Below are 24229 nucleotides of genomic sequence, written 5' to 3'. Positions count from 1 at the left end.
CTGGGGGAGCCTGGTCATTTGAGGGGTTATAAACTGTGGTTCGACTCATGTGAAAATCCCTGTTGGTGTGTATGTGTGTGTGTAGTTTAGGATGATATAAGAGGGAAAGGATTTGTGAAAACTTCAGAGCTCTCGTAAATAAACTGGGACCTGATCAATTGTGAGCTGGGAATTCTGTCTGTTTTATTTAAGACCAGAACTTCACAACCTCTGGGTATCAAACAGATGAAGATAATTGGAATTTATGAACACAGATTAAATAATTACTTGACAATGTCTATGTGTCTTTGTGTGTGTCTGTGTCTGTGTCTATGTGTGTGTGTGTCTGTGTATCTGTGTCTATGTCTGTCTATGTGTCTTTGTGTCTGTGTGTGTGTCTATGTGTGTGTGTCTGTGTCTGTGTGTGTGTCTATGTGTATCTGTGTCTATGTCTGTCTATGTGTCTTTGTGTGTGTCTGTGTCTGTGTCTGTGTCTAAGTGTCTTTGTGTGTGTCTGTGTCTGTGTGTGTCTTTATGTGTGTATCTGTGTCTATGTCTGTCTATGTGTCTTTGTGTGTGTGTCTATGTGTGTGTGTGTCTTTGTGTGTCTATGTGTGTGTGTCTTTGTGTGTCTATGTGTGTGTGTCTTTGTGTGTCTATGTGTGTGTGTCTTTGTGTGTCTATGTGTGTGTGTCTTTGTGTGTCTATGTGTGTGTGTATGTGTGTGTGTCTTTGTGTGTGTGTGTCTATGTGTGTCTATGTGTCTTTCTTTGTGTCTATGTGTGTGTGTCTTTGTGTGTCTATGTGTGTGTGTGTCTATGTGTGTGTATGTCTATGTGTGTCTATGTGTGTATGTGTGTGTGTGTGTGTGTGTGTGTGTGTGTGTGTGTGTGTGTGCATGTCTCTGTCTGTGAGTGTCTATGTGTGTATGTGTGTGTGTGTGTGTGTGTGTGTGCGCATGTCTCTGTCTGTGAGTGTCTATGTGTGTCTGTGTCTGTGTGTGTGCGAGTCCATGTGTGTGTGTGTGTGTACTGACTCTGGCGATGGGGGACTTGCGTAGGTTTGCGTTGAGGATGGCGGTACGGGAGGCTGTGTCTGGTAGAGGGATGTAGATGAGCTGATCCAGCCTCCCTGGACGGAGGATAGCAGAGTCTATTATATCAGGTCTGGAGGGGGAGGATAGCAGAGTCTATTATATCAGGTCTGGAGGGGGAGGATAGCAGAGTCTATTATATCAGGTCTGGAGGGGGAGGATAGCAGAGTCTATTATATCAGGTCTGGAGGAGGGAGGATAGCAGAGTCTATTATATCAGGTCTGGAGGAGAACAGAGTCTATTATATCAGGTCTGGAGGATAACAGAGTCTATTATATCAGGTCTGGAGGGGGATAACAGAGTCTATTATATCAGGTCTGGAGGGAGTGGAATGGTAGCTCCTATAATAAAGACCCCCACACCCCTCTACCTGTTGGTAGCTCCTATAATAAAGACCCCCCCACACCCCTCTACCTGTTGGTAGCTCCTATAATAAAGACCCCCCACACATCCTTCTACCTGTTGGTAGCTCCTATAATAAAGACCCCCCACACCCCTCTACCTGTTGGTAGCTCCTATAATAAAGACCCCCACATCCCTCTACCTGTTGGTAGCTCCTATAATAAAGACCCCCCCACATCCTTCTACCTGTTGGTAGCTCCTATAATAAAGACCCCCCACATCCTTCTACCTGTTGGTAGCTCCTATAATAAAGACCCCCCCACATCCCTCTACCTGTTGGTAGCTCCTATAATAAAGACCCCCCCACATCCCTCTACCTGTTGGTAGCTCCTATCATAAAGACCCCCCACATCCTCTACCTGTTGGTAGCTCCTATAATAAAGACCCCCCCCATCCCTCTACCTGTTGGTAGCTCCTATAATAAAGACCCCCCACATCCTTCTACCTGTTGGTAGCTCCTATAATAAAGACCCCCCACATCCCTCTCCCTCTACCTGTTGGTAGCTCCTATAATAAAGACCCCCCCCTCTACATCCTTCTACCTGTTGGTAGCTCCTATAATAAAGACCCCCCACATCCTTCTACCTGTTGGTAGCTCCTATAATAAAGACCCCCCACATCCTCTACCTGTTGGTAGCTCCTATAATAAAGACCCCCCACATCCCTCTACCTGTTGGTAGCTCCTATAATAAAGACCCCCCACATCCCTCTACCTGTTGGTAGCTCCTATAATAAAGACCCCCCCCTAATCCCTCTACCTGTTGGTAGCTCCTATAATAAAGACCCCCCACATCCCTCTACCTGTTGGTAGCTCCTATAATAAAGACCCCCCACATCCCTCTACCTGTTGGTAGCTCCTATAATAAAGACCCCCCCACATCCCTCTACCTGTTGGTAGCTCCTATAATAAAGACCCCCCCCCACATCCCTCTACCTGTTGGTAGCTCCTATAATAAAGACCCCCCCCCACATCCCTCTACCTGTTGGTAGCTCCTATAATAAAGACCCCCCCACATCCTCTACCTGTTGGTAGCTCCTATAATAAAGACCCCCCACATCCTTCTACCTGTTGGTAGCTCCTATAATAAAGACCCCCCACATCCTCTACCTGTTGGTAGCTCCTATAATAAAGACCCCCCACATCCTCTACCTGTTGGTAGCTCCTATAATAAAGACCCCCCCCTCTACCTGTTGGTAGCTCCTATAATAAAGACATCCCTCTACCTGTTGGTAGCTCCTATAATAAAGACCCCCCCCACATCCTTCTACCTGTTGGTAGCTCCTATAATAAAGACCCCCCCACATCCCTCTACCTGTTGGTAGCTTGGTAAAGACTCCTATAATAAAGACCCCCACATCCCTCTACCTGTTGGTAGCTCCTATAATAAAGACCCCCCCACATCCCTCTACCTGTTGGTAGCTCCTATAATAAAGACCCCCCCCCACATCCCTCTACCTGTTGGTAGCTCCTATAATAAAGACCCCATCCTCTACCTGTTGGTACATCCCCCTACCTGTTGGTAGCTCCTATAATAAAGACCCCCTACCTGTTGGTAGCTCCTATCCTTCTACCTGTTGGTAGCTCCTATAATAAAGACCCCCCACATCCTCTACCTGTTGGTAGCTCCTATAATAAAGACCCCCCCCACATCCCTCTACCTGTTGGTAGCTCCTATAATAAAGACCCCCCCCATCCCTCTACCTGTTGGTAGCTCCTATAATAAAGACCCCCACATCCTTCTACCTGTTGGTAGCTCCTATAATAAAGACCCCCCACATCCCTCTACCTGTTGGTAGCTCCTATAATAAAGACCCCCCACATCCTCTCTACCTGTTGGTAGCTCCTATAATAAAGACCCCCCACATCCCTCTACCTGTTGGTAGCTCCTATAATAAAGACCCCCCCCACATCCCTCTACCTGTTGGTAGCTCCTATAATAAAGACCCCCCCACATCCCTCTACCTGTTGGTAGCTCCTATAATAAAGACCCCCCCCACATCCTTCTACCTGTTGGTAGCTCCTATAATAAAGACCCCCCATCCCTACCTGTTGGTAGCTCCTATAATAAAGACCCCCCACATCCCTCTACCTGTTGGTAGCTCCTATAATAAAGACCCCCCACATCCCTCTACCTGTTGGTAGCTCCTATAATAAAGACCCCCCCCATCCCTCTACCTGTTGGTAGCTCCTATAATAAAGACCCCCCCACATCCTCTACCTGTTGGTAGCTCCTATAATAAAGACCCCCCATCCACCTGTTGGTAGCTCCTATAATAAAGACCTCCTCTACCTGTTGGTAGCTCCTATAATAAAGACCCCCCACATCCCTCTACCTGTTGGTAGCTCCTATAATAAAGACCCCCCACATCCCTCTACCTGTTGGTAGCTCCTATAATAAAGACCCCCCACATCCCTCTACCTGTTGGTAGCTCCTATAATAAAGACCCCCCACATCCCTCTACCTGTTGGTAGCTCCTATAATAAAGACCCCCCACATCCTCTACCTGTTGGTAGCTCCTATAATAAAGACCCCCCACATCCCTCTACCTGTTGGTAGCTCCTATAATAAAGACCCCCCACATCCCTCTACCTGTTGGTAGCTCCTATAATAAAGACCCCCCACATCCCTCTACCTGTTGGTAGCTCCTATAATAAAGACCCCCCCCACATCCCTCTACCTGTTGGTAGCTCCTATAATAAAGACCCCCTACCTGTTGGTACATCCCTCTACCTGTTGGTAGCTCCTATAATAAAGACCCCCCACATCCCTCTACCTGTTGGTAGCTCCTATAATAAAGACCCCCCACATCCCTCTACCTGTTGGTAGCTCCTATAATAAAGACCCCCCACATCCCTCTACCTGTTGGTAGCTCCTATAATAAAGACCCCCCACATCCCTCTACCTGTTGGTAGCTCCTATAATAAAGACCCCCCTACCTGTTGGTAGCTCCTATAATAAAGACCCCCTCTACCTGTTGGTAGCTCCTATAATAAAGACCCCCCCCACATCCCTCTACCTGTTGGTAGCTCCTATAATAAAGACCCCCCCACGTCCCTCTACCTGTTGGTAGCTCCTATAATAAAGACCCCCCACATCCCTCTACCTGTTGGTAGCTCCTATAATAAAGACCCCCCACGTCCCTCTACCTGTTGGTAGCTCCTATAATAAAGACCCCCCCCACGTCCCTCTACCTGTTGGTAGCTCCTATAATAAAGACCCCCCACATCCCTCTACCTGTTGGTAGCTCCTATAATAAAGACCCCCCACATCCCTCTACCTGTTGGTAGCTCCTATAATAAAGACCCCCCCCACATCCCTCTACCTGTTGGTAGCTCCTATAATAAAGACCCCCCACATCCCTCTACCTGTTGGTAGCTCCTATAATAAAGACCCCCCCATCCCTCTACCTGTTGGTAGCTCCTATAATAAAGACCCCCCCACATCCCTCTACCTGTTGGTAGCTCCTATAATAAAGACCCCCCCCCTCTACATCCCTCTACCTGTTGGTAGCTCCTATAATAAAGACCCCCCACGTCCCTCTACCTGTTGGTAGCTCCTATAATAAAGACCCCCCCCCACATCCCTCTACCTGTTGGTAGCTCCTATAATAAAGACCCCCCACATCCCTCTACCTGTTGGTAGCTCCTATAATAAAGACCCCCCACATCCCTCTACCTGTTGGTAGCTCCTATAATAAAGACCCCCCACATCCCTCTACCTGTTGGTAGCTCCTATAATAAAGACCCCCACATCCCTCTACCTGTTGGTAGCTCCTATAATAAAGACCCCCCCCATCCCTCTACCTGTTGGTAGCTCCTATAATAAAGACCCCCCCACATCCCTCTACCTGTTGGTAGCTCCTATAATAAAGACCCCCCACCCACATCCCTCTACCTGTTGGTAGCTCCTATAATAAAGACCCCCCCCTGTTGGTAGCATCCCTCTACCTGTTGGTAGCTCCTATAATAAAGACCCCCCACCCACATCCCTCTACCTGTTGGTAGCTCCTATAATAAAGACCCCCCCCCACATCCCTCTACCTGTTGGTAGCTCCTATAATAAAGACCCCCCACATCCCTCTACCTGTTGGTAGCTCCTATAATAAAGACCCCCCCCCACATCCCTCTACCTGTTGGTAGCTCCTATAATAAAGACCCCCCCCACATCCCTCTACCTGTTGGTAGCTCCTATAATAAAGACCCCCCCACATCCCTCTACCTGTTGGTAGCTCCTATAATAAAGACCCCCCACCCACATCCCTCTACCTGTTGGTAGCTCCTATAATAAAGACCCCCCCACATCCTCTACCTGTTGGTAGCTCCTATAATAAAGACCCCCCACATCCCTCTACCTGTTGGTAGCTCCTATAATAAAGACCCCCCCCCCCACATCCCTCTACCTGTTGGTAGCTCCTATAATAAAGACCCCCCCCACGTCCCTCTACCTGTTGGTAGCTCCTATAATAAAGACCCCCCCCCACGTCCCTCTACCTGTTGGTAGCTCCTATAATAAAGACCCCCCACGTCCCTCTACCTGTTGGTAGCTCCTATAATAAAGACCCCCCACGTCCCTCTACCTGTTGGTAGCTCCTATAATAAAGACCCCCCACGTCCCTCTACCTGTTGGTAGCTCCTATAATAAAGACCCCCCCACGTCCCTCTACCTGTTGGTAGCTCCTATAATAAAGACCCCCCACGTCCCTCTACCTGTTGGTAGCTCCTATAATAAAGACCCCCCACGTCCCTCTACCTGTTGGTAGCTCCTATAATAAAGACCCCCCACATCCCTCTACCTGTTGGTAGCTCCTATAATAAAGACCCCCCACATCCCTCTACCTGTTGGTAGCTCCTATAATAAAGACCCCCACGTCCCTCTACCTGTTGGTAGCTCCTATAATAAAGACCCCCCCCACATCCCTCTACCTGTTGGTAGCTCCTATAATAAAGACCCCCACCCCCCCGTCCCTCTACCTGTTGGTAGCTCCTATAATAAAGACCCCCCACGTCCCTCTACCTGTTGGTAGCTCCTATAATAAAGACCCCCCCACATCCCTCTACCTGTTGGTAGCTCCTATAATAAAGACCCCCCGTCCCTCTACCTGTTGGTAGCTCCTATAATAAAGACCCCCACATCCCTCTACCTGTTGGTAGCTCCTATAATAAAGACCCCCACCACGTCCCTCTACCTGTTGGTAGCTCCTATAATAAAGACCCCCCACATCCCTCTACCTGTTGGTAGCTCCTATAATAAAGACCCCCCACGTCCCTCTACCTGTTGGTAGCTCCTATAATAAAGACCCCCCCTCTACCTGTCCCTCTACCTGTTGGTAGCTCCTATAATAAAGACCCCCCCCACATCCCTCTACCTGTTGGTAGCTCCTATAATAAAGACCCCCCACGCCCTCTACCTGTTGGTAGCTCCTATAATAAAGACCCCCCACATCCCTCTACCTGTTGGTAGCTCCTATAATAAAGACCCCCCACGTCCCTCTACCTGTTGGTAGCTCCTATAATAAAGACCCCCCCCGTCCCTCTACCTGTTGGTAGCTCCTATAATAAAGACCCCCCACGTCCCTCTACCTGTTGGTAGCTCCTATAATAAAGACCCCCCCTGTTGGTAGCTCCTATCCCTCTACCTGTTGGTAGCTCCTATAATAAAGACCCCCACGTCCCTCTACCTGTTGGTAGCTCCTATAATAAAGACCCCCACGTCCCTCTACCTGTTGGTAGCTCCTATAATAAAGACCCCCACATCCCTCTACCTGTTGGTAGCTCCTATAATAAAGACCCCCACATCCCTCTACCTGTTGGTAGCTCCTATAATAAAGACCCCCCCGTCCCTCTACCTGTTGGTAGCTCCTATAATAAAGACCCCCACGTCCCTCTACCTGTTGGTAGCTCCTATAATAAAGACCCCCCCCACGTCCCTCTACCTGTTGGTAGCTCCTATAATAAAGACCCCCCACATCCCTCTACCTGTTGGTAGCTCCTATAATAAAGACCCCCCACGTCCCTCTACCTGTTGGTAGCTCCTATAATAAAGACCCCCCACGTCCCTCTACCTGTTGGTAGCTCCTATAATAAAGACCCCCCCTGTTGGTAGCTCCTACGTCCCTCTACCTGTTGGTAGCTCCTATAATAAAGACCCCCCACGTCCCTCTACCTGTTGGTAGCTCCTATAATAAAGACCCCCCCCGTCCCTCTACCTGTTGGTAGCTCCTATAATAAAGACCCCCCCGTCCCTCTACCTGTTGGTAGCTCCTATAATAAAGACCCCCCCCACGTCCCTCTACCTGTTGGTAGCTCCTATAATAAAGACCCCCCACGTCCCTCTACCTGTTGGTAGCTCCTATAATAAAGACCCCCCACGTCCCTCTACCTGTTGGTAGCTCCTATAATAAAGACCCCCCCCCACGTCCCTCTACCTGTTGGTAGCTCCTATAATAAAGACCCCCCACGTCCCTCTACCTGTTGGTAGCTCCTATAATAAAGACCCCCCCGTCCCTCTACCTGTTGGTAGCTCCTATAATAAAGACCCCCCACGTCCCTCTACCTGTTGGTAGCTCCTATAATAAAGACCCCCCACACATCCCTCTACCTGTTGGTAGCTCCTATAATAAAGACCCCCCACGTCCCTCTACCTGTTGGTAGCTCCTATAATAAAGACCCCCCACATCCCTCTACCTGTTGGTAGCTCCTATAATAAAGACCCCCCACGTCCCTCTACCTGTTGGTAGCTCCTATAATAAAGACCCCCCCCACGTCCCTCTACCTGTTGGTAGCTCCTATAATAAAGACCCCCCACGTCCCTCTACCTGTTGGTAGCTCCTATAATAAAGACCCCCCGTCCCTCTACCTGTTGGTAGCTCCTATAATAAAGACCCCCCCCCACGTCCCTCTACCTGTTGGTAGCTCCTATAATAAAGACCCCCACATCCCTCTACCTGTTGGTAGCTCCTATAATAAAGACCCCCCACATCCCTCTACCTGTTGGTAGCTCCTATAATAAAGACCCCCCACATCCCTCTACCTGTTGGTAGCTCCTATAATAAAGACCCCCCACATCCCTCTACCTGTTGGTAGCTCCTATAATAAAGACCCCCCCCACGTCCCTCTACCTGTTGGTAGCTCCTATAATAAAGACCCCCCACGTCCCTCTACCTGTTGGTAGCTCCTATAATAAAGACCCCCCACGTCCCTCTACCTGTTGGTAGCTCCTATAATAAAGACCCCCCCGTCCCTCTACCTGTTGGTAGCTCCTATAATAAAGACCCCCCACATCCCTCTACCTGTTGGTAGCTCCTATAATAAAGACGTTCTTCTTGTTGGACATTCCGTCCATCTCCGTGAGGATCTGGTTGATGACCCTGTCGGCTGCGCCCCCTGCGTCCCCGGCTCCGCCCCCTCTGGACTTGGCAATGGAGTCCAGCTCGTCAAAGAACAGTATGCAGGGGGCCGCCTGTCTGGCCTGGGGTTAGAGGTCAGAGGTCAGGGAATAGGAGGTTAGGAAAGAACAGGATGCAGGATGCCACCTGTCTGGCAGGAGGTCAGATGATAGAGGTCAGAGGTCAGGAATGTATTTGTCTAGAAGATCTATGTCACTATTATGTCAGTCTACATAATCGTCGATGATGTCCTTGATGTTGGTTTCTGTCTCTCCAAACCACATGGCTATGTCACTGCTATGTCACTGCTACGTCAGGCTATGCCACTGTTATGTGGTACCTTGTCGAAGACGTCCCTGACATTAGCCTCTGACTCGCCGAACCACATGGTGAGCAGTTCAGGTCCCTTGATGGAGATGAAGTTGGCCTGGCACTCGTTAGCAATCGCCTTGGCTAGCAGGGTCTTTCCACAGCCTGGGAAGAGAGAGAGACAGGGTGTGTGTGTGTGTGTGTGTGTGTGTGTGTGTGTGTGTGTGTGTGTGTGTGTGTGTGTGTGTGTGTGTGTGTGTGTGTGTGTGTGCGCGCGTGTGTGTGTACTGCATGTGTGCTCTGACCTGGGGGTCCATAGAATAACACTCCTCGTGACGGGGTCATACCGAACTTCAGGAACTTATCTGGGTACTCCACCGGGTACTGGGAGAGAGGGGGAGGGATGGAGGGAGGAGAGGGGGAGAGGGGGAGGGGGGGGAGGGAGGGAGGGAGGGGGAGGGAGGGAGGAGGGAGGGAGGGAGGAGAGGGGGGGGGAGAGAGAGGGGAGGGAGGATAGGGAGGGAGGAGAGGGGGGGAGAGGATAGGGAGGGAGGAGAGGGGGATGAGAGAGGGGGAGGAGGAGAGAGAGTGAGGGAGGGAGAAAGGGGGAGGAGGAGAGGGAGGGAGGGAGGGAGGGAGGGAGGGAGGGAGGGAGGGAGGGAGGGAGGGAGGGAGGGAGGGAGGGAGGGGGAGGGAGGGAGGGGAGGGAGAGGGAGGGAGGGAGAGGAGGGAGGGTCAAGAAAAGCACTTAGACAAAACTGACCAATAGAGACAACTTAATTCTATTCCACACCCACAACACCTAGGCCTATGTGGCTGGTATTTGGCATCTGACCACAATATCAGCCATGTCCTGTTGAATCAGAACTGCTGTTTTCAGCCACTAGTCTTTACTGTCTTTACTCAGCTGTTAAGGCTATAGAGGTGTGTGTGTGTGTTACCCGTTGAGATACAGGTGTGTGGGTGTGTGTGTTACCTGTTGAGATACAGGTGTGTGTGTGTGTTACCTGTTGAGATACAGGTGTGTGTGTGTGTTACCTGTTGAGATACAGGTGTGTGTGTGTGTGTTACCTGTTGAGATACAGGTGTGTGTGTGTGTGTGTTACCTGTTGAGATACAGGTGTGTGTGTGTGTGTGTTACCTGTTGAGATACAGGTGTGTGTGTGTGTTACCTGTTGAGATACAGGTGTGTGTGTGTGTTTACCTGTTGAGATACAGGTGTGTGTGTGTGTTACCTGTTGAGATACAGGTGTGTGTGTGTGTGTTACCTGTTGAGATACAGGTGTGTGTGTGTGTTACCTGTTGAGATACAGGTGTGTGTGTGTTGTTACCTGTTGAGATACAGGTGTGTGTGTGTTCCCTGTTGAGATACAGGTGTGTGTGTGTGTTAGATACAGGAGTGTGTGTGTTCCCTGTTGAGATACAGGTGTGTGTGTGTTACCTGTTGAGATACAGGTGTGTGTGTGTTCCCTGTTGAGATACAGGTGTGTGTGTGTTCCTGTTGAGATACAGGTTCCTGCAGTTCTGCAGTTCTCTGACCTCTCCCAGTCCTCCTATATCCTCCCAGTTAACATTAGGAACCTCCACTACTGTCTCCCTCAGAGCTGACGGGTTACTCTGCCCCAACGCCCACTGGAGGGAGAGAGGAGGAGGGAGGAGGAAGGAAGGAAGGAAGGAAGGAAGGAAGGAAGGAAGGAAGGAGAGGAGGAGGAGAGGAGAGGAGGAGAGGAGAGGAGAGAGGAGAGAGGAGAGAGAGAGAGAGAGAGAGAGAGAGAGAGAGAGAGAGAGAGAGAGAGAGAGAGAGAGAGAGAGAGAGAGGGAGGGAGGGAGGGAGGGAGGGAGGGAGGGAGGGAGGGAGGGAGGGAGGGAAGGGGAAGGAAGGAAGGAAGGAAGGAAGGAAGGAAGGAAGGAAGGAAGGAAGGAAGGAAGGAAGGAAGGAAGGAAGGAAGGAAGGAAGGAAGGAAGGAAGGAAGGAAGGAAGGAGGGGAGAGGGGGATGGACAATGAGATGAGCAGGTCTATATTGTGTGCGTGGTTGAGTGTGTGTCTGTGCTGCTGCCACTAACCCTGAAGTCATCGTTGGTAACTGCCAGTGAGTTGAGCAGTTCAGCATCAATGGTGTCGTCCTCCAGGTCAATCAGGGTCATCTTCTTCCTGATGGCCTGCAGAGCCGCCTCAGAACACAGAGCTGCCAGATCTGACCCCACATGGCCATGCGCATCCATGGAAACCTACCAGGAAGCACAGTACAATGAGTAGAACTTTATTGTCCGAAACTTCACTGGCACAAAACATTCCCCAGTCATGGCACCCTATTCCCTACATAGTCCACTACTTTAGACCAGATCCCTATTCCCTATATTGTACACTACTTTAGACCAGAGCCCTATTCCCTATATAGTGCACTACTTTAGACTAGAGCCCTATTCCCTATATAGTGCACTACTTTAGACCAGAGCCCTATTCCCTATATAGTGCACTACTTTAGACCAGAGCCCTATTCCCTATACTGTACACTACTTTAGACCAGAGCCCTATTCCCTATATAGTGCACTACTTTAGACTAGAGCCCTATTCCCTATATAGTGCACTACTTTAGACCAGAGCCCTATTCCCTATATAGTGCACTACTTTTGACCTCCCCATCTCTCCCCCCTCCTCCCCCTTCCCAATCTCTCACCCTGCCCCCCACCCACCATCTCTCCCCTCTCCTCTATCCTCCTCCTCATCTATCCTCTCTCCTCCTCATCTCTCCCCTCTCCTCCATCTCTCCCCTCTCCTCCTCCTCCTCAGCTCTCCTCTCTCCTCCTCCTCCTCATCTCTCCCCTCTCCTCCATCTCTCCCCTCTCCTCCTCCTCATCTCTCCTCTCTCCTCCAGCTCTCCCCTCTCTTCACCCTCCTCATCTCTCCTCTCTCCTCCATCTCTCCTCCTCCTCATCTCTCCTCTCTCCTCCATCTCTCCCCTCTCCTCCATCTCTCCCCTCTCCTCCTCCTCCTTATCTCTCCTCCTCCTCCTCAATCTCTCCCCTCTCCTCCCCCTCCTCACCCTGCCCCCCACCCCTCCCTTCTCTTCCTCCTCCTCATCTCTCCCCATCTCTCCCCTCTCCTCACCCTCCTCATCTCTCCCCCCACCCCTCTCCTCATCTCTCCCCCACCCCTCTCCTCCCCCCCCCACCCCTCCCCTCTCCTCTCCTCACCCCCCCCACCCCTCCCCTCTCCTCACCCCCACCCCACCCCTCCCCTCTCCTCACCCCCACCCCTCCCCTCTCCTCACCCCCCACCCCCTCCCCTCTCCTCACCCCCCCCCCCCTCCCCTCTCCTCACCCCCCACCCCTCCCCTCTCCTCACCCCCCCCCTCCCCTCTCCTCCCCCCCCCACCCCTCCCCTCTCCTCACCCTCCTCATCTCTCCCCCCCCCCCCTCTCCTCACCCCCCCCCCCCACCCCCCTCCCCACCCCCTCCTCACCCCCCACCCCTCCCCTCTCCTCACCCTCTCCAGGTCCACGTCGTCAGATAGCTTCATGTTCTTGGTGTGAATCTGCAGTATCTCCAGTCTACCAGTGGAGTCTGGGATGCCGATGTCGATCTCTCTGTCAAACCTGCCTGAGTTACAGAGACATGTGTTTACTAACTAGTGTGTGCGTGTGTGTGAGTGAGTGAGTGAGTGAGTGAGTGAGTGAGTGTGTGTGTGTGTGAGTGAGTGAGTGTGTGTGTGTTTCTCTAACCGAAGCGTCTCAGGGCAGGGTCGATGCTGTTGGGTCTGTTGGTGGCTGCCATGACGATAACGTGAGTTCTCTGCTTCAGTCCATCCATCAGGGTGAGGAGCTGTGATACGATACGCCTCTCCACCTCCCCATGGGTCTGACCACACATACACACACACACACAAAGTTATCACACACACAAACACACAGTAGTGGAAAGTACTTCAGTAAAAATATTTTAAAGTACTACTTCAGTACTTTACTTTACTATTTAGATTTTTTCCAACTTTTACTTCACTACATTCCTAAAGAAAAGTATGTACTTTTTAAGACATACATTTCCTCTGACTCCCAAAAGTACTTGTTCTGTTTTGAATGCCTAGCAAGACAGGAACATGGTCCAATTCACACACTTATCAAGAGAACATCCCTGATCATCCCAACTGACTCTGATCTGGTGGACTCACTAAACAGAGAACATCCCTGTTCATCCCTACTGCCTCTGATCTGGTGGACTCACTAAACAGAGAACATCCCTACTGCCTCTGATCTGGTGGACTCACTAAACAGAGAACATCCCTGATCATCCCAACTGACTCTGATCTGGTGGACTCACTAAACAGAGAACATCCCTGATTATCCCTACTGACTCTGATCTGGATGACTCACTAAACAGAGAATATCCCTGGTCATCCCTACTGACTCTGATCTGGTGGACTCACAAAACAGAGAACATCCCTACTGACTCTGATCTGGTGGACTCACAAAACAGAGAACATCCCTACTGACTCTGATCTGGAGGACTCACTAAACAGAGAACATCCCTGATTATCCCTACTGCCTCTGATCTGGTGGACTCACTAAACAGAGAACAACCCTGATCATCCCTACTGCCTCTGATCTGGTGGACTCACGAAACAGAGAACATCCCTGATCATCCCTACTGACTCTGATCTGGTGGACTCACAAAACAGAGAACATCCCTACTGCCTCTGATCTGGTGGACTCACTAAACAGAGATCATCCCTACTGCCTCTGATCTGGTTGACTCACTAAACAGAGAACATCCCTGTTCATCGCTACTGACTCTGATCTGGTGGACTCACTAAACAGAGAACATCCCTGATCATCCCTACTGCCTCTGATCTGGTGGACTCACTAAACAGAGAACATCCCTGGTCATCCCTACTGCCCCTGATCTGGTGGACTCACTAAGCAGAGAACATCCCTGTTCATCCCTACTGACTCTGATCTGGTGGACTCACTAAGCAGAGAACATCCCTGTTCATCCCTACTGCCTCTGATCTGGTGGACTCACTAAACAGAGAACATCCCTGATCATCCCTACTGCCTCTGATCTGGTGGACTCACTAAACAGAGAACATCCCGGATAATCCCTACTGACTCTGATCTGGTGGACTCACGAAACAGAGAACATCCCTGTTCATCCCTACTGCCTCTGATCTGGTGGACTCACTAAACAGAGAACATCCCTGATCATCCCTACTGACTCTGATCTGGTGGACTCACTAAACAGAGAACATCCCTACTGACTCTGATCTGGAGGATTCACTAAACAGAGAACATCCCTACTGCCTCTGATCTGGTGGACTCACTAAACAGAGAACATCCCTGATTATCCCTACTGCCTCTGATCTGGTGGACTCACTAAACAGAGAACATCCCTGATTATCCCTACTGCCTCTGATCTGGTGGACTCACTAAACAGAGATCATCCCTACTGCCTCTGATCTGGTTGACTCACTAAACAGAGAACATCCCTGTTCATCCCTACTGACTCTGATGTGGTGGACTCACTAAACAGAGAACATCCCTGATCATCCCTACTGCCTCTGATCTGGTGGACTCACTAAACAGAGAACATCCCTACTGACTCTGATCTGGAGGACTCACTAAACAGAGAACATCTCTGATTATCCCAACTGACTCTGATCTGGTGGACTCACGAAACAGAGAACATCCCTGATTATCCCTACTGACTCTGATCTGGTGGACTCACAAAACAGAGAACATCCCTACTGCCTCTGATCTGGTGGACTCACTAAACAGAGATCATCCCTACTGCCTCTGATCTGGTGGACTCACTAAACAGAGAACATCCCTGATCATCCCTACTGCCTCTGATCTGGTGGACTCACTAAACAGAGAACATCCCTGGTCATCCCTACTGCCCCTGATCTGGTGGACTCACTAAACAGAGAACATCCCTGGTCATCCCTACTGCCCCTGATCTGGTGGACTCACTAAGCAGAGAACATCCCTGGTCATCCCTACTGCCCCTGATCTGGTGGACTCACTAAACAGAGAACATCCCTGGTCATCCCTACTGCCCCTGATCTGGTGGACTCACTAAGCAGAGAACATCCCTGTTCATCCCTACTGACTCTGATCTGGTGGACTCACTAAGCAGAGAACATCCCTGTTCATCCCTACTGCCTCTGATCTGGTGGACTCACAAAACAGTGAACATCCCTACTGACTCTGATCTGGTGGACTCACAAAACAGAGAACATCCCTACGGACTCTGATCTGGTGGACTCAATAAACCGAGAACATCCCTACTGCCTCTGATCTGGTGGACTCACTAAACAGAGAACATCCCTACTGCCTCTGATCTGGTGGACTCACTAAACAGAGATCATCCCTACTGCCTCTGATCTGGTTGACTCACTAAACAGAGAACATCCCTGTTCATCGCTACTGACTCTGATCTGGTGGACTCACTAAACAGAGAACATCCCTGATCATCCCTACTGCCTCTGATCTGGTGGACTCACTAAACAGAGAACATCCCTGGTCATCCCTACTGCCCCTGATCTGGTGGACTCACTAAGCAGAGAACATCCCTGTTCATCCCTACTGACTCTGATCTGGTGGACTCACTAAGCAGAGAACATCCCTGTTCATCCCTACTGCCTCTGATCTGGTAGACTCACTAAACAGAGAACATCCCTGATCATCCCTACTGCCTCTGATCTGGTGGACTCACTAAACAGAGAACATCCCAGATAATCCCTACTGGCTCTGATCTGGTGGACTCACTAAACAGAGAACATCCCTGTTCATCCCTACTGACTCTGATCTGGTGGACTCACGAAACAGAGAACATCCCTGTTCATCCCTACTGCCTCTGATCTGGTGGACTCACTAAACAGAGAACATCCCTGATCATCCCTACTGACTCTGATCTGGTGGACTCACTAAACAGAGAACATCCCTACTGACTCTGATCTGGAGGATTCACTAAACAGAGAACATCCCTACTGCCTCTGATCTGGTGGACTCACTAAACAGAGAACATCCCTGATTATCCCTACTGACTCTGATCTGGTGGACACACTAAACAGAGAACATCCCTGATTATCCCTACTGCCTCTGATCTGGTAGACTCACTAAACAGAGATCATCCCTACTGCCTCTGATCTGGTTGACTCACTAAACAGAGAACATCCCTGTTCATCCCTACTGACTCTGATGTGGTGGACTCACTAAACAGAGAACATCCCTGATCATCCCTACTGCCTCTGATCTGGTGGACTCACTAAACAGAGAACATCCCTACTGACTCTGATCTGGAGGACTCACTAAACAGAGAACATCTCTGATTATCCCAACTGACTCTGATCTGGTGGACTCACGAAACAGAGAACATCCCTGATTATCCCTACTGACTCTGATCTGGTGGACTCAATAAACCGAGAACATCCCTACTGCCTCTGATCTGGTGGACTCACGAAACAGAGAACATCCCTGTTCATCCCTACTGACTCTGATCTGGTGGACTCACTAAACAGAGAACATCCCTGTTCATCCCTACTGACTCTGATCTGGTGGACTCACTAAACAGAGAACATCCCTGTTCATCCCTACTGCCTCTGATCTGGTGGACTCACTAAACAGAGAACATCCCTGTTCATCCCTACTGACTCTGATCTGGTGGACTCACTAAACAGAGAACATCCCTACTGCCTCTGATCTGGTGGGCTCACTAAACAGAGAACATCCCTGTTCATCCCTACTGACTCTGATCTGGTGGACTCACTAAACAGAGAACATCCCTGTTCATCCCTACTGACTCTGATCTGGTGGACTCACTAAACAGAGAACATCCCTGATCATCCCTACTACCTCTGATCTGGTGAACTCACTAAACAGAGAACATCCCTACTGACTCTGATTTGGAGGACTCACTAAACAGAGAACATCCCTGATTATCCCTACTGACTCTGATCTGGTGGACTCAATAAACCGAGAACATCCCTACTGCCTCTGATCTGGTGGACTCACTAAACAGAGAACATCCCTGATTATTCCTACTGACTCTGATCTGGAGGACTCACTAAACAGAGAACATCCCTACTGCCTCTGATCTGGTGGACTCACTAAACAGAGAACATCCCTGTTCATCCCTACTGACTCTGATCTGGTGGACTCACTAAACAGAGAACATCCCTGATTATCCCTACTGCCTCTGATCTGGTGGACTCACTAAACAGAGAACATCCCTACTGCCTCTGATCTGGTGGACTCACTAAACAGAGAACATCCCTGTTCATCCCTACTGACTCTGATCTGGAGGACTCACTAAACAGAGAACATCCCTACTGCCTCTGATCTGGTGGACTCACTAAACAGAGAATATCCCTGATCATCCCTACTGCCTCTGATCTGGTGGACTCACTAAACAGAGAACATCCCTACTGACTCTGATCTGGAGGATTCACTAAACAGAGAACATCCCTACTGCCTCTGATCTGGTGGACTCACTAAACAGAGAACATCCCTGATTATCCCTACTGACTCTGATCTGGTGGACTCACTAAGCAGAGAACATCCCTGTTCATCCCTACTGCCTCTGATCTGGTGGACTCACTAAACAGAGAACATCCCGGATAATCCCTACTGACTCTGATCTGGTGGACTCACTAAACAGAGAACATCCCTGTTCATCCCTACTGACTCTGATCTGGTGGACACACTAAACAGAGAACATCCCTACTGCCTCTGATCTGGTGGACTCACTAAACAGAGAACATCCCTGTTCATCCCTACTGACTCTGATGTGGTGGACTCACTAAACAGAGAACATCCCTGATCATCCCTACTGCCTCTGATCTGGTGGACTCACTAAACAGAGAACATCCCTACTGACTCTGATTTGGAGGACTCACTAAACAGAGAACATCCCTGATTATCCCAACTGACTCTGATCTGGTGGACTCACGAAACAGAGAACATCCCTGATTATCCCTACTGACTCTGATCTGGTGGACTCAATAAACCGAGAACATCCCTACTGCCTCTGATCTGGTGGACTCACTAAACAGAGAACATCCCTGATTATCCCTACTGACTCTGATCTGGAAGACTCACTAAACAGAGAACATCCCTACTGCCTCTGATCTGGTGGACTCACTAAACAGAGAACATCCCTGTTCATCCCTACTGACTCTGATGTGGTGGACTCACTAAACAGAGAACATCCCTGATCATCCCTACTGCCTCTGATCTGGTGGACTCACTAAACAGAGAACATCCCTACTGACTCTGATTTGGAGGACTCACTAAACAGAGAACATCCCTGATTATCCCAACTGACTCTGATCTGGTGGACTCACGAAACAGAGAACATCCCTGATTATCCCTACTGACTCTGATCTGGTGGACTCAATAAACCGAGAACATCCCTACTGCCTCTGATCTGGTGGACTCACTAAACAGAGAACATCCCTGATTATCCCTACTGACTCTGATCTGGAAGACTCACTAAACAGAGAACATCCCTACTGCCTCTGATCTGGTGGACTCACTAAACAGAGAACATCCCTGTTCATCCCTACTGACTCTGATCTGGTGGACTCACTAAACAGAGAACATCCCTGTTCATCCCTACTGACTCTGATCTGGTGGACTCACTAAACAGAGAACATCCCTGTTCATCCCTACTGCCTCTGATCTGGTGAACTCACTAAACAGAGAACATCCCTGGACTCATCTCCACTAAACAGAGAACATCCCTGTTCATCCCTACTGACTCTGATCTGGTGGACTCACTAAACAGAGAACATCCCTGTTCATCCCTACTGCCTCTGATCTGGTGAACTCACTAAACAGAGAACATCCCTGGTCATCCCTACTGACTCTGATCTGGTGGACTCACTAAACAGAGAACATCCCTGTTCATCCCTACTGACTCTGATCTGGTGGACTCACTAAACAGAGAACATCCCTGTTCATCCCTACTGCCCCTGATCTGGTGGACTCACTAAGCAGAGAACATCCATGTTCATCCCTACTGCCTCTGATCTGGTGGACTCACTCAACAGAGAACATCCCTGATCATCCCTACTGCCTCTGATCTAGTGGACTCACTAAACAGAGAACATCCCTGTTCATCCCTACTGACTCTGATCTGGTGGACTCACTAAACAGAGAACATCCCTGATCATCCCTACTGACTCTGATCTGGTGGACTCACTAAACAGAGAACATCCCTGATCATCCCTACTGACTCTGATCTGGTGGACTCACTAAACAGAGAACATCCCTGATCATCTCTACTGACTCTGATCTGGTGGACTCACTAAACACATGCTTCTCTCTGCTCCTGTCCCTCCCTCCTCACCTTCTCTCTCTTAGGAGCGATAGAATCCAGTTCGTCTATGAAAATAATGGCGGGAGAGTTTTTCTCTGCCTCCTCGAAGGCTTTCCTCAGGTTGCTCTCTGACTCCCCGGCCATCTTACTCATGATCTCAGGACCTGGGGACACAATACAGCGTAACACACAGGAGACAGAGTAGACAGAAGGAAGATAATCCCCCGAACCAAAATGTATTTTCCCTCCTACCTAACCGCAAGACTGGGAGAGGGAGTTAGAATACGTTATGACCTATGAATATGTGTATGGGGATGGATTGGGATTGGGGTAAACTGGGGGGACTGGAATGGCCGTTACACACAGGAAATACATGACCGGATGCCCCTCATCGCTGAATCAGAAGAAGGCTCCAGTATTGTTAGATTGGGGGTTAGATGGGTTAGAGGTTTGAGGTCAGGAGTTAGAGGTAAAAGGTTAGAGGGTTTAGGAGGTCAGGGGTTGGAGGTCAGAGGTCTCACCATTGATGAGGAAGAAGAATGCTCCAGTCTCGTTGGCGACGGCCCGGGCAACCAGTGTCTTCCCTGTACCTGGAGGTCCATACAGCAGAATACCCCTGGGAGGCTAGGGAGGAGGAGAGGAGAGGAGAGGAGAGGAGAGGAGAGGAGAGGAGAGGAGAGGAGAGGAGAGGAGAGGAGAGAGGAGAGGAGAGGAGAGGAGAGGAGAGGAGAGGAGAGGAGAGGAGAGGAGAGGGGAGGGGAGGGGAGGGGAGGGGAGGGGAGGGGAGGGGAGGAGAGGAGGCTGGATGAATGATTTTAAAAAAAAATCCTTTACTTAACTAGGCAAGTCAGTTAAGAACAAATTCTTATTTTAAAATGACATCCTACCCCAGCCAAACCCTCCCCTAACCCGACGGCGCTGGGCCAAACCCTCCCCTAACCCGACGGCGCTGGGCCAAACCCTCCCCTAACCCGACGGCGCTGGGCCAAACCCTCCCCTAACCCGACGGCGCTGGGCCAAACCCTCCCCTAACCCGACGGCGCTGGGCCAAACCCTCCCCTAACCCGACGGCGCTGGGCCAAACCCTCCCCTAACCCGACGGCGCTGGGCCAAACCCTCCCCTAACCCGACGGCGCTGGGCCAAACCCTCCCCTAACCCGACGGCGCTGGGCCAAACCCTCCCCTAACCAGACGGCGCTGGGCCAAATGCGCGCCACTCTATGGGACTCCATATCACGGCCGGTTGTAAAACAGCCCGGGATCGAACCAGGGTCTGTACTGACGCCTCTAGCACTGAGATGCAGTGCCTTAGACCGCTGCGCCACTCTGGAGCTTTGAAATGGGATGGGTGGACGGACAGAACAGACAGATAGAGGTATAAATAGAGGGATGGATATATCACCTTGACTCCTATAGCCTTGAATAGTCCAGGATGTCTGAGGGGAAGCTCCACCATTTCTTTGATTTGAGCTAACTGTTTACGACAACCTCCAATGTCATCATAGCCTACGTCAGTCAGACTCTCCTCCTCGTCCTATCAGGGGCAGGGGAAAGACAACATGAGACCCTCACAGGGAGAACATTCTGTCAATCATTCAGACTCTCCTCCTTGTCCTATCAGGGGCAGGGGGAGGGGCAAGGGAAGACAATATGAGACCCTCACAGGGAGAACATTCTGTCAATCATTCAGACTTTCCTCCTCGAACCCATCAGGGGCAGGGGGAGGGGCAAGGGAAGACAATATGAGACCCTCACAGGGAGAACATTCTGTCAATCATTCAGACTCTCCTCCTCATCCTATCAGGGGCAGGGGCAAGGGAAGACAATATGAGACCCTCACAGGGAGAACATTCTGTCAATCATTCAGACTCTCCTCCTCATCCTATCAGGGGCAGGGGGAGGGGCAAGGGAAGACAATATGAGACCCTCACAGGTACAACATGCTGTCAGTCATTCAGTCAGACAGTCATTCAGTCATTCAGTTTGGGAAATGTTCACAACATTTTAGAGCAGGGTTGTCAAACTCAATTCCTGTAAGACCGTGTGTCTGGGCCCTCCATGGAATGAGTTGGACTCCCCTGTTGTAGAGTTTGTTTTGGCCCAATTCAATAAAAAAGTGTGATTTTACAAAGAGACCTCTCTGTTGATTGGCTGTCCCTCGCAGTGGATGACGGTATCCGGGGCGACGATGCAGTGGGGGGCGGGGTCTGTCTCCACCACCTTGAACTCCACAGCCCGCATGCCCCCTCGCACCAGGAAGATGTCGCCTAGCAACACAACAATGATGACAGCTACTCAACAACTAACAACTAAACAGCTACTTCCAAATAGTGAACTGCTAGTTGAATTACAGTGTTGTAATAAATTATCAGCTGTAGGACTTCAAGTCTTGTTGCCAGTTTATAGAATGTCAGAAATGTTAGAAAAAGTTATTACAACTTGATGGAATATCAGAAGTTATATAATAAGTTATACGTTATATAAACAATTCATAGACAAAGGTTATGAGTACCTCTGTGTAAGGGCCAGTAGGGTCGGTCTACCTTTTTGTAAAACAGTCATGAGTACCTCTGTGTAAGGGCCAGTAGGGTCGGTCTACCTTTTTGTACAACAGTTATGAGTACCTCTGTGTAAGGGCCAGTAGGGTTGGTCTACCTTTTTCTACAACAGTTATGAGTACGTCTGTGTAAGGGCCAGTAGGGTCGGTCTACCTTTTTGTACAACAGTTATGAGTACCTTTGTGTAAGGGCCAGTAGGGTCGGTCTACCTTTTTGTAAAACAGTCATGAGTACCTCTGTGTAAGGGCCAGTAGGGTCGGCCTACCTTTTTGTACAACAGTTATGAGTACCTCTGTGTAAGGGCCAGTAGGGTTGGTCTACCTTTTTCTACAACAGTTATGAGTACGTCTGTGTAAGGGCCAGTAGGGTCGGTCTACCTTTTTGTACAACAGTTATGAGTACCTTTGTGTAAGGGCCAGTAGGGTCGGTCTACCTTTTTGTACAACAGTTATGAGTACCTCTGTGTAAGGGCCAGTAGGGTCGGTCTACCTTTTTGTACAACAGTCATGAGTACCTTTGTGTAAGGGCCAGTAGGGTCGGTCTACCTTGTTGTACAACAGTCATGAGTACCTTTGAGTAAGGGCCAGTAGGGTCGGTCTACCTTTTTGTACAACAGTTATGAGTACCTTTGTGTAAGGGCCAGTAGGGTCGGTCTACCTTTTTGTACAACAGTTATGAGTACCTCTGTGTAAGGGCCAGTAGGGTCGGTCTACCTTTTTGTACAACAGTTATGAGTACCTCTGTGTAAGGGACAGTAGGGTCGGTCTACCTTTTTGTACAACAGTTATGAGTACCTTTGTGTACAGGCCGATAGGCTTCCAAGAAATAGGGTTTCAGGAAGACGTCGAACAGGTTTCCCGTTAACCCTTCAATGGTGTCATCTATCGGCAGGACATGGATACGCACGCCGTACTTCACATCTGGGCATGCATGGACACTAGACACACACACACACACACACACACACAGACACACACACGCACACAGACACACACACAGAGAATCTTCATTGAAAGTGCTTTTTAGGCCAAAAATAGACTCAATTTGCGACTGACTAAAATGTAAATGTAATCCGGTTCAGAGTAAGCAGACATTTTATTTTTTAGTCATTTAGCAGACGCTCTTATCCAGAGTGACTAACAGGAGGAATCAGGGTTAAGTGCCTTGCTCAAAGGCACATCAGCATTCAATGTGATTTTTTTTTAGACTTTTCACCTAGTCGTCTCGGGGATTCGGACCAGCGACCTGTTGGTTAAAAGCCAATGGCTCTTAACTGCTAGGCTTCCTACCTGCATCCATATAGAGTCAGCACACAGGCATTTCCCACATTTCCCAAAAATCCTGGTTAGAACCTTCCTGGAATCCTCCGACCAGGATGTCTGGAAAACCTGGAAACTTACCAGAATTGTATATCTCTAATGAGAAGTCTACCCGATGTCATCACACAGGTGATCAGTACAGTAGTCTACCCGATGACATCACACAGGTGATCAGTACAGTAGTCTACCCGATGTCATCACACAGGTGATCAGTACAGTAGTCTACCCGATGACATCACACAGGTGATCAGTACAGTAGTCTACCCGATGACATCACACAGGTGATCAGTACAGTAGTCTACCCGATGACATCACACAGGTGATCAGTACAGTAGCCTACCCGATGACATCACACAGGTGATCAGTACAGTAGTCTACCCGATGACATCACACAGGTGATCAGTACAGTAGTCTACCCGATGACATCACACAGGTGATCAGTACAGTAGCCTACCTGATGACATCACCGAGGCGTACCCGCAGGTTGTTGCGTGTGACGCGGTTCATGCGGACGCGTTCGTCTGGACAGGTGTCGTCTGTCAACACGATACACACCGTCTCACGCCGCTTCCTCCCCCGCAGGACAACCGTGTCGCCACGGAACAACTGCAGCTCCTCTGTCTTCGCCTGGGAGACACAGGAAGTAATACACACGCTGGAGACTGGAGACACAGGAAGTAATACACACGCTGGAGACTGGAGACACAGGAAGTAATACACACGCTGGAGACACAGGAAGTAATACACACGCTGGAGACCGGAGACACAGGAAGTAATACACACGCTGGAGACACAGGAAGTAATACACACGCTGGAGAATGGAGACACAGGAAGTAATACACACGCTGGAGACACAGGAAGTAA

The 24229-nt window shown here is 49.8% G+C and overlaps 1 protein-coding gene across 1 annotated transcript in view; it reads right to left on the bottom strand.

Annotated features, from left to right (window-relative positions):
- LOC121845220 (transitional endoplasmic reticulum ATPase-like) overlaps positions 1 to 24229 on the bottom strand; it is a 33165-nt gene that overhangs the window by 3490 nt on the left and 5446 nt on the right. The window contains exons 3-16 of the mRNA XM_042316095.1: positions 23820 to 23992; positions 22841 to 22983; positions 21625 to 21755; positions 20891 to 21022; positions 20010 to 20112; positions 19519 to 19652; positions 12894 to 13029; positions 12659 to 12771; positions 11236 to 11400; positions 10693 to 10802; positions 9476 to 9564; positions 9202 to 9335; positions 8766 to 8944; positions 1016 to 1145 (exon numbers count right to left, since the gene is read on the bottom strand). Coding sequence (XP_042172029.1) covers positions 1016 to 1145; positions 8766 to 8944; positions 9202 to 9335; positions 9476 to 9564; positions 10693 to 10802; positions 11236 to 11400; positions 12659 to 12771; positions 12894 to 13029; positions 19519 to 19652; positions 20010 to 20112; positions 20891 to 21022; positions 21625 to 21755; positions 22841 to 22983; positions 23820 to 23992 — 1872 coding nt within the window. The remainder of the gene's footprint in view (positions 1 to 1015; positions 1146 to 8765; positions 8945 to 9201; positions 9336 to 9475; positions 9565 to 10692; positions 10803 to 11235; positions 11401 to 12658; positions 12772 to 12893; positions 13030 to 19518; positions 19653 to 20009; positions 20113 to 20890; positions 21023 to 21624; positions 21756 to 22840; positions 22984 to 23819; positions 23993 to 24229) is intronic.

This window comes from Oncorhynchus tshawytscha, unplaced genomic scaffold (genome assembly GCF_018296145.1).
Source record: "Oncorhynchus tshawytscha isolate Ot180627B unplaced genomic scaffold, Otsh_v2.0 Un_contig_465_pilon_pilon, whole genome shotgun sequence".
NCBI lineage: Eukaryota > Metazoa > Chordata > Actinopteri > Salmoniformes > Salmonidae > Oncorhynchus > Oncorhynchus tshawytscha.
The sequence above is the reverse complement of the archived record's forward strand: the minus strand, read 5'-3'. Positions and strand labels throughout refer to the sequence as shown.